Below are 10,177 nucleotides of genomic sequence, written 5' to 3'. Positions count from 1 at the left end.
TCGGCTTCTGCTTCGCCCCCCTGTGGTGAGGGGCCCCCCCGCCCCGGGGCGACTTGTCGGCTTCTGCTTCGCCCCCCTGTGGTGAGGGGCCCCCCCCCCGGGGCGACTTGTCGGCTTCTGCTTCGCCCCCCTGTGGTGAGGGGCCCCCCCGGGGCGACTTGTCGGCTTCTGCTTCGCCCCCCTGTGGTGAGGGGCCCCCCCGCCCCGGGGCGACTTTCTACCCCACTAAAGGAGGATCCCGCCCGCCGCGTCCCTGCCTGCTGCCTGCAGGGGAGCCCGCCCCACGCCGCACACAGGCCACCGGCAGGTCACTGGGGTTTATTGGGGGGGGGCGGCGGGGCGCAGAGGGGCCCACTCCAGGAAGTAGACGTTGCCCGAGGTGTCGCCCGCAGCCAAGAGCAGCTGGGTGTCCGGGCCAGGCCGGGGCTGCAGGCAGGAGACGGGCCCAGCACAGCGGAAGTGGCCCAGCTGTGGGGAGAGAACCAGGTGTCAGTGGGGCGGGGGTGAGGGGCACCAGACAGTCTGGGGGTGGGGCAGGCCAGGGCCTGGTGTGGGGGGGCAGGGGAATGAGGGGCACCCGTAGGGCTGGGGGGGCGAGTAAGGGGCACCAGACAGTCTGGGGGTGGGGCAGGCCAGGGCCTGGTGTGGGGGGGCAGGGGAATGAGGGGCACCCGTAGGGCTGGGGGGGCGAGTAAGGGGCACCAGACAGTCTGGGGGTGGGGCAGGCCAGGGCCTGGTGTGGGGGGGCAGGGGAATGAGGGGCACCCGTAGGGCTGGGGGGGCGAGTAAGGGGCACCAGACAGTCTGGGGGTGGGGCAGGCCAGGGCCTGGTGTGGGGGGGCAGGGGAATGAGGGGCACCCGTAGGGCTGGGGGGGTGAGTAAGGGGCACCGGCAAGGTGGCAGTGAGGGGCACCAGAAGGGCTGGGGGCGCAGTGGGAGGGTAAGGCCTGCGGGCAGGAGGGAGGGGCACCAGCAGAGCTGGGGGGGCAGGGGGGAGTGAAGGGCACCAGAAAGGCTGGGGGCGGGGCGGGAGGAAGGGGCACCGGTAGGGCGGGGGGGGGGTAAGGACAGCGGGGGGAGGAGGGACGGGGGGGGGGCAGGGCCCTAGCTGGACGCCACCCACCAGTCTCCTGCTGCCGCACTCCCAGATCTTGACGTCGCCGTCGAGCGCGGCCGTGACCAGCGTGTCGCCGCAGACGTGCAGAGCCGTGACCTTGGCGCTGTGGATCTGGGGGGCGCAGGCCAGGGAAGGGTTAATGGCGCTGGGGGCCGAAGGGGGTGGGGGAGCTCAGTCGTCATGCGCCACGCAGGGCGTTCACCCTGGATCCTACTGACTACGCCATGGACAAGGGACACGCCCGCTGGGCGGAGGGGAGATTTCCCCCCCAGAGATGGGCCCGGCCGGGCGCACTCACCCGCTGCTGCTGCCACCGCTCGCTACTCCCGCCCTCTCTGGGCACGTCCGTGGGGCCTGGAGCCCGAGTCCAGAGCGTCCCCTCGGAGTCGGCGAGAAGCAGGGAGGAGTCTGGGGGACGGGACGGAGCTGAAATACGCACCTGCCCCCGGCGTGCCCCCCATGCCCGCCCCACAGCCCCTGCCCCCATACCTGCCCCCGGCGTGCCCCCCATGCCCGCCCCACAGCCCCTGCCCCCATACCTGCCACCGGCGTGCCCCCCATGCCTGCCCCACCGCCCTGCCTGCGCCCCTCACTCCCGCCCCACAGCCCCTGCCCCCATACCTGCGCCCCTCACTCCCGCCCTACAGCCCTGGCCCCGGCGTGCCCCCCATGCCTGCCCCACCGCCCTGCCTGCGCCCTTCACTCCCGCCCTACAGCCCTGCCCCCGGCGTCCCCCCATGCCTGCCCCACAGCCCTGCCTGCGCCCCTCACTCCCGCCCCACAGCCCCTGCCCCCATACCTGCGCCCCTCACTCCCGCCCTACAGCCCTGCCCCCGGCGTGCCCCCCATGCCTGCCCCACAGCCCTGCCTGCGCCCCTCACTCCCGCCCCACAGCCCCTGCCCCCATACCTGCCCCCGGCGTGCCCCCCATGCCCGCCCCACAGCCCCTGCCCCCATACCTGCCCCCGGCGTGCCCCCCATGCCCGCCCCACAGCCCCTGCCCCCATACCTGCCCCCGGCGTGCCCCCCATGCCTGCCCCACCGCCCTGCCTGCGCCCCTCACTCCCGCCCTACAGCCCTGGCCCCGGCGTGCCCCCCATGCCTGCCCCACCGCCCTGCCTGCGCCCCTCACTCCCGCCCTACAGCCCTGCCCCCGGCGTCCCCCCATGCCTGCCCCACAGCCCTGCCTGCGCCCCTCACTCCCGCCCCACAGCCCCTGCCCCCATACCTGCGCCCCTCACTCCCGCCCTACAGCCCTGCCCCCGGCGTGCCCCCCATGCCTGCCCCACCGCCCTGCCTGCGCCCCTCACTCCCGCCCCACAGCCCCTGCCCCCATACCTGCGCCCCTCACTCCCGCCCTACAGCCCTGCCCCCGGCGTGCCCCCCATGCCTGCCCCACCGCCCTGCCTGCGCCCCTCACTCCCGCTCCACAGCCCCTGCCCCCATACCTGCGCCCCTCACTCCCGCCCTACAGCCCTGCCCCCGGCGTGCCCCCCATGCCTGCCCCACCGCCCTGCCTGCGCCCCTCACTCCCGCCCTACAGCCCTGCCCCCATGCCTGTCCCACAGTCCTGCTGCCCCTCCCACCCTCCCCCAAAAGGGTCCCTCCCCACCCCCCGACCCGGGCGCTGGGACTCACCAGGGCTGAGCTGGGCGCTGCTGAACCAGCCAGGATCAGCCTCCTCGCCCGGGTGGCAGGAAACCACCTGGGATTTCTCCAGCTCTCCCGAGTCCCCGGCCCTCTGCGGAGCAAGCACAGGCAGCGTGGGGCGCGCTGGCCGGGGGAGGGGAGCAAGCACAGGCAGCGTGGGGCGCCCTGGCCGGGGGAGGGGTGCAAGCACAGGCAGCGTGGGGCGCGCTGGCCGGGGGAGGGGTGCAAGCACAGGCAGCGTGGGGCGCCCTGGCCGGGGGAGGGGAGCAAGCACAGGCAGCGTGGGGCGCGCTGGCCGGGGGAGGGGAGCAAGCACAGGCAGCGTGGGGCGCCCTGGCCGGGGGAGGGGTGCAAGCACAGGCAGCGTGGGGCGCCCTGGCCGGGGGAGGGGTGCAAGCACAGGCAGCGTGGGGCGCGCTGGCCGGGGGAGGGGAGCAAGCACAGGCAGCGTGGGGCGCCCTGGCCGGGGGAGGGGAGCAAGCACAGGCAGCGTGGGGCGCCCTGGCCGGGGGAGGGGTGCAAGCACAGGCAGCGTGGGTCGCCCTGGCCGGGGGAGGGGAGCAAGCACAGGCAGCGTGGGGCGCGCTGGCCGGGGGAGGGGAGCAAGCACAGGCAGCGTGGGGCGCCCTGGCCGGGGGAGGGGAGCAAGCACAGGCAGCGTGGGGCGTGCTGGCCGGGGGAGGGGAGCAAGCACAGGCAGCGTGGGGCGCGCTGGCCGGGGGAGGGGTGCAAGCACAGGCAGGGTGGGGCGCCCTGGCCGGGGGAGGGGTGCAAGCACAGGCAGCCTGGGGCGCCCTGGCCGGGGGAGGGGAGCAAGCACAGGCAGCGTGGGGCGCGCTGGCCGGGGGAGGGGTGCAAGCACAGGCAGCCTGGGGCGCCCTGGCCGGGGGAGGGGAGCAAGCACAGGCAGCGTGGGGCGCCCTGGCCGGGGGAGGGGAGCAAGCACAGGCAGCGTGGGGCGCGCTGGCCGGGGGAGGGGAGCAAGCACAGGCAGCGTGGGGCGCCCTGGCCGGGGGAGGGGAGCAAGCACAGGCAGCGTGGGGCGCCCTGGCCGGGGGAGGGGAGCAAGCACAGGCAGCGTGGGGCGCGCTGGCCGGGGGAGGGGAGCAAGGACAGGCAGCCTGGGGCGCGCTGGCCGGGGGAGGGGTGCAAGCACAGGCAGCGTGGGGCGCCCTGGCCGGGGGAGGGGAGCAAGCACAGGCAGCGTGGGGCGCGCTGGCTGGGGGAGGGGAGCAAGCACAGGCAGCGTGGGGCGCCCTGGCCGGGGGAGGGGTGCAAGCACAGGCAGCGTGGGGCGCCCTGGCCGGGGGAGGGGAGCAAGCACAGGCAGCGTGGGGCGCCCTGGCCGGGGGAGGGGTGCAAGCACAGGCAGCGTGGGGCGCCCTGGCCGGGGGAGGGGTGCAAGCACAGGCAGCGTGGGGCGCCCTGGCCGGGGGAGGGGTGCAAGCACAGGCAGCGTGGGGCGCCCTGGCCGGGGGAGGGGAGCAAGCACAGGCAGCGTGGGGCGCCCTGGCCGGGGGAGGGGTGCAAGCACAGGCAGCGTGGGGCGCCCTGGCCGGGGGAGGGGTGCAAGCACAGGCAGCGTGGGGCGCGCTGGCCGGGGGAGGGGAGCAAGGACAGGCAGCGTGGGGCGCCCTGGCCGGGGGAGGGGAGCAAGCACAGGCAGCGTGGGGCGCGCTGGCCGGGGGAGGGGAGCAAGCACAGGCAGCGTGGGGCGCGCTGGCCGGGGGAGGGGAGCAAGCACAGGCAGCGTGGGGCGCCCTGGCCGGGGGAGGGGAGCAAGCACAGGCAGCGTGGGGCGCGCTGGCCGGGGGAGGGGTGCAAGCACAGGCAGCGTGGGGCGCGCTGGCCGGGGGAGGGGTGCAAGCACAGGCAGCGTGGGGCGCGCTGGCCGGGGGAGGGGAGCAAGCACAGGCAGGGTGGGGCGCCCTGGCCGGGGGAGGGGAGCAAGCACAGGCAGCGTGGGGCGCCCTGGCCGGGGGAGGGGTGCAAGCACAGGCAGCGTGGGGCGCCCTGGCCGGGGGAGGGGTGCAAGCACAGGCAGCGTGGGGCGCCCTGGCCGGGGGAGGGGTGCAAGCACAGGCAGCGTGGGGCGCCCTGGCCGGGGGAGGGGTGCAAGGACAGGCAGCGTGGGGCGCCCTGGCCGGGGGAGGGGTGCAAGCACAGGCAGCGTGGGGCGCCCTGGCCGGGGGAGGGGTGCAAGCACAGGCAGCGTGGGGCGCCCTGGCCGGGGGAGGGGAGCAAGCACAGGCAGCGTGGGGCGCCCTGGCCGGGGGAGGGGAGCAAGCACAGGCAGCGTGGGGCGCGCTGGCCGGGGGAGGGGAGCAAGCACAGGCAGCGTGGGGCGCCCTGGCCGGGGGAGGGGTGCAAGCACAGGCAGCGTGGGGCGCCCTGGCCGGGGGAGGGGTGCAAGCACAGGCAGCGTGGGGCGCCCTGGCCGGGGGAGGGGTGCAAGCACAGGCAGCGTGGGGCGCCCTGGCCGGGGGAGGGGTGCAAGCACAGGCAGCGTGGGGCGCGCTGGCCGGGGGAGGGGAGCAAGCACAGGCAGCGTGGGGCGCGCTGGCCGGGGGAGGGGAGCAAGCACAGGCAGCGTGGGGCGCCCTGGCCGGGGGAGGGGAGCAAGCACAGGCAGCGTGGGGCGCGCTGGCCGGGGGGCAGGGGGAGGGAGGGGTGCAGCCGGGGTGGGCTCCCCCAGGCACTCACCAGCTCATACAGGGTGGGGTCCTTCGCCCCCTTCCAGAGCAGGAGCCGCCCCTCCGGGCTGATGGCCGTGGCAAACAGGTACCCAGGGGAGCGGGGCTCCGGCTCGTCGGGGTCTGGGGCCGGGTCGTGGGGCTCCGGCTCGTCGGGGTCTGGGGCCGGGTCGTGGGGGCCCGGCTCCGGGACGTCGGGGTCTGGATCCGGGTCGTGGGGCTCCGGGACGTCGGGGTCTGAGTCCGAGTCCGAGTCGTCGCTGGGCAGGACCGGGAGGTCTGGGCTGACGCAGCTGCAGGGGCAGAGCACGGTCAGATGCGGGAGACGAGGGGTGGCCCCCCCCCCCACCAGAGGGTCTGCCCCCCCACTCACCAGACACGTTTCAGCGCAGTGCCGTGGGCGTGGAAGAGCAGCACGTCCATGTTGGCCAGTCCCAGGACCACCGAGTCGGGGTCTCCGGCCGGCCCCATGCAGGTCACCGGAGCCGGCACCTCCCCCAGGGGGCGCTCCCGCTCCAGGCTGAGAGAGACGCCGTCAGGGCGGGGCCCAGGGACCCAGGCGTCCGGGGGCACTGGGTAGGAACCCCCCCATCCCAGGGGCAGATGGGCCGGGAGAGACCCAGCCGCTGGGCCAGCAGGGCAGGATCCCTGGGGGAGATGGGACCAGGAGGGACCGGGGGGGCCCAGGTGGTGGGCAGGGTCCCAGGGGGGAGATGGGACCAGGAGGGACCGGGGGGGCCCAGGTGGCGGGCAGGGTCCCAGGGGGGAGATGGGGCTGGGAGAGAGGGACCTGGGGGGGAGGGGGAGATGGGACTGGGGAGCCCAGGTGTCGGGCAGGGACCCGGGGGGGGGGGGTGAGATGGGGCTGGGAAGGGACCTGGGAGGGGGGGCAGATGGGACCAGGGGGTCCAGGCATTGGGCAGGGTCCCGGGGGGAGATGGGGCTGGGGGGGAGGGACCCAGGGGATAGGGGGAGATGGAGATGGGGCCAAGGCGTTGGGCAGGGACCCGGGGGGGAGAGGGGGAGATGGGACCAGGGGGGAACAGGCTTCGGGCAGGATCCCAGGGGGGAGGGGGAGGTTGGGCTGGGGAGGGACCTGGGAGGGGGGGCAGATGGAACCAGGGGGACCCAGGCATTGGGCAGGGTCCGGGGGGAGATGGGGCTGGGAGGGACCATGGGGGGCCCAGGTGGTGGGTAGGGTCCTAGGGGGGAGATGGGGCTGGGAGGGAGGGGGAGATGGGACCGGGGGGCCCAGGCGTCGGGCAGGGACCCGGGGGGGGAGGGGGAGATGGGGCTGGGGGGGACCTGGGAGGACGGGGAGATGGGACTGGGGGCCCAGGCATTGGGCAGGGTCCCGGAGGCAGATGGGGCTGGGGGGGAGGGGCGAGATGGGACCGGGGGGCCCAGGCGTCGGGCAGGGACCCGGGGGGGGAGGGGGAGATGGGGCTGGGGGGGACCTGGGAGGACGGGGAGATGGGACTGGGGGGCCCAGGCGTCGGGCAGGGACCCGGGGGGGGAGGGGGAGGTGGGGCTAGGGGGGGACCTGGGAGGGGGGGCAGATGGGACCGGGGGGGGGCCCCAGGAATTGGGCAGGGTCCCGAGGGCAGATGGGGGCGAGATGGGGCCGGAGCAGCCCCCGCTCACCTGAGCGCCCCGGGCCGGGGGTCGCCGCGCACGCCCCAGAGCCAGACGCCGCGGGAGCCGGACGCCACCAGGAGGCTGCGGCGGGAGAGGAAGCAGAGAGCAGAGACCCCGCGCCTGCCGGCCTGCGGGGGAGGGGCGTGAGTGGGGCCATCTGAGCCCCCCCCGCTTCAGCCCCTCCCCCGCCTCCTCCCTCCGGGCCCCCCGTCCCCCCGCTCTCCCCACTGACCTGCACGGTAGCCAGCACCTTGGACTCCCCCCACACGATCAGCTCCCCACACGCCCCGCCGGACGCCGCCAGCGCCCCATCTGGAGACCAGGCCAGGGCAGACACGGCCCCACGGTGCCAGCCGGGCCCCTCGCCGCCACCTGCCGGGAGACACGGGCTGGGCCGGACGTCTGGGGTCTCCCCAGCTCGGGCAGTGGCGACTAGTGGTTGGGGGGTGGACTGCAAGTCCAGACGCCACGGTTCTCCTCGGGTTGGGGAGTGGGGGCTAGTGGTTAGAGCGGGGGGTCTGGGAACCCAGACTCCTGGGTTCTCCCCAATTCAGGGAGGGGAGGAAGGGCTAGTGGTTAGACTGGGGGGGGGGGGGGCGGGGAGCCAGGACTCCTGGGTGCTCCTGGAGTGGAGGGGAAGGGAGGCTAGTGGTTAGAGCAGGGGGGCAGGACTCCTGGGTGCTCTGGGAGGGGAAGGGAACCAGGACTCCTGGGTGCTCGGGGAGGGGAGGAGGGACTAGTGGTTAGAGCAGGGGGGCAGGAATCCTGGGTGCTCTGGGAGGGGAAGGGAACCAGGACTCCTGGGTGCTCAGGGAGGGGAGGCGGGACTAATGGTTAGAGCAGGGGGGCAGGACTCCTGGGTGCTCTGGGAGGGGAAGGGAACCAGGACTCCTGGGTGCTCGGGAGGGAGGAGGGACTAGTGGTTAGAGCAGGGGGGCAGGAATCCTGGGGTGCTCTGGGAGGGGAAGGGAACCAGGACTCCTGGGTGCTCGGGGAGGGGAGGAGGGACTAGTGGTTAGAGCAGGGGGGCAGGAATCCTGGGTGCTCTGGGAGGGGAAGGGAACCAGGACTCCTGGGTGCTCGGGGAGGGGAGGAGGGACTAGTGGTTAGAGCAGGGGGGCAGGACTCCTGGGTGCTCGGGGAGGGGAAGGGAACCAGGACTCCTGGGTGCTCAGGGAGGGGAGGCGGGACTAGTGGTTAGAGCGGGGGCAGGGGCCAGGACTCCTGGGGTCTGCCTGGCTCCTGGGGGAGCCTCTTACCCGCCTGCCAGGGTGGGGCCCACACGCGCACGCGCCGTCCCCCGACACGGTGAGGACGCGGGCGGGCGCCGGGCTCTCGGCAGCCCCACACACGGGCGCACTGTGCCCCTCCAGCGCCCGCGGACGCCCAGCTGCAGGCAGAGAGAGCCGTTAGTGGGGGGGGGGCGGATCTGGGGCCCTGCCGTGGGGCGGGGGCCAGGCCCCATCTCACCTCCAGTGGGCTCCAGAGCTGCACGCGCCCGTCGCTCCCGGCCGTGGCCACCACCAGCTCCCCGCCTGCGAGAGACACGGAGCGCCACGGGTCAGCGCCGGGGCCTGATGGACACGGGTGGGGGGAGCCCCAGGGCCTGATGGACACGGGGTGGGGGGGGGAGGGAAGCCCGGGGAGGGGAGCCCCAGGCCTGATGGACACGGGGGGGGGGAAGGGAGGGAGGAGGGGAGCCCCGGGGCAGGGGGAGGGAGGGAGGAGGGGAGCCCCGGGGCCTGAGACACGGGGCAGGGGGAGGGAGGGGTCAGCCCCAGGGCCTGATGGACACGGGGCGGGGGGGGGGGAGGCCCCAGGGCCTGATGGACAACGGGGTGGGGGGGGGAGGAAGCCCCGGGGCCTGATGGACACAGGGGGGCAGACCCCATCACACGGCCCCAGCCCTCACCTGCCCCTAGGAAGCCGGCGCCCTGGTTGACCAGGCCGGGGTGGGCGGAGAAGCGGGTCAGCTCCACGCCCTGCATGTCCCACGCCGCCAGCGTCCCGTCGCGCCCCACGGCCAGCACCCGCCCGTCCTGCGCCACAGGGGTGAGCCACGGGCCTGCGCCCCCTTCCCCGCGTCCGGCACGGGGCTCCCCGCCCCCCAACGCCCGGCACCGCGCTCCCCCGCCTTCCACCCCCACACACACTCCCCGCCTTCCCCCCCCCACACACACCAACCCCTGGCACCACACTCCCTCCCCAACACCCGGCACCGCGCTCCCCCGTCTTCCACCCCCACACACACCAACCCCTGGCACCACACTCCCTCCCCAACACCCGGCACCGCGCTCCCCGCCTTCCACCCCCACACACACTCCCCCGTCTTCCACCCCCACACACACCAACCCCTGGCACCACACTCCCTCCCCAACACCCGGCACCGCACTCCCCGCCTTCCCCCCCCCACACCAACCCCTGGCACCACACTCCCTCCCAACACCCGGCACCGCGTTCCCCCCGCCTTCCCCCCCCACACCAACCCTGGCACCACACTCCCTCCCCAACACCGGCACCGCGCTCCCGCTCTCCCCCCCACACACACCAACCCCTGGCACCACACTCCCTCCCCAACACCCGGCGCCGCGCTCCCCCGCTTTCCACCCCCCACACACCAACCCCTGGCACCACACTCCCTCCCCAACACCCGGCGCCGCGCTCCCCCGCCTTCCCCCCCCCACACCAACCCCTGGCACCACACTCCCTCCCCAACACCCGGCACCGCGCTCCCCCGCCTTCCCCCCCCCACACCAACCCCTGGCACCACACTCCCTCCCCAACACCCGGCACCGCGCTCCCCCGCCTTCCCCCCCCCCACACCAACCCCTGGCACCACACTCCCTCCCCAACACCCGGCACCGCGTTCCCCCGCCTTCCCCCCCCCACACCAACCCCTGGCACCACACTCCCTCCCCAACACCCGGCACGCATCCCCGCCTTCCACCCCCCACACACCAACCCTGGCACCACACTCCCTCCCAACACCCGGCACCGCACTCCCCGCCTTCCCCCCCCACACCAACCCTGGCACCACACTCCCTCCCAACACCCGGCACCGCGTTCCCCCGCCTCCCC

General features: G+C 75.2%; 1 protein-coding gene across 1 annotated transcript in view; it reads right to left on the bottom strand.

Annotated features, from left to right (window-relative positions):
• Positions 1–303: 303 nt before the first annotated feature.
• TEP1 (telomerase associated protein 1) overlaps positions 304–10,177 on the bottom strand; it is a 53,806-nt gene continuing 43,932 nt past the window's right edge. The window contains 12 exon segments of the mRNA XM_089774436.1: positions 304–468; positions 1,125–1,229; positions 1,417–1,526; positions 2,757–2,859; positions 5,472–5,754; positions 5,835–5,981; positions 7,106–7,227; positions 7,332–7,471; positions 8,359–8,391; positions 8,394–8,489; positions 8,560–8,634; positions 9,012–9,138. Coding sequence (XP_089630562.1) covers positions 319–468; positions 1,125–1,229; positions 1,417–1,526; positions 2,757–2,859; positions 5,472–5,754; positions 5,835–5,981; positions 7,106–7,227; positions 7,332–7,471; positions 8,359–8,391; positions 8,394–8,489; positions 8,560–8,634; positions 9,012–9,138 — 1,491 coding nt within the window. The 3' untranslated portion in view covers positions 304–318.

Source organism: Pelodiscus sinensis, chromosome 30 (genome assembly GCF_052426305.1).
Source record: "Pelodiscus sinensis isolate ZL-2025 chromosome 30, ASM5242630v1, whole genome shotgun sequence".
NCBI lineage: Eukaryota > Metazoa > Chordata > Testudines > Trionychidae > Pelodiscus > Pelodiscus sinensis.
The sequence above is the reverse complement of the archived record's forward strand: the minus strand, read 5'-3'. Positions and strand labels throughout refer to the sequence as shown.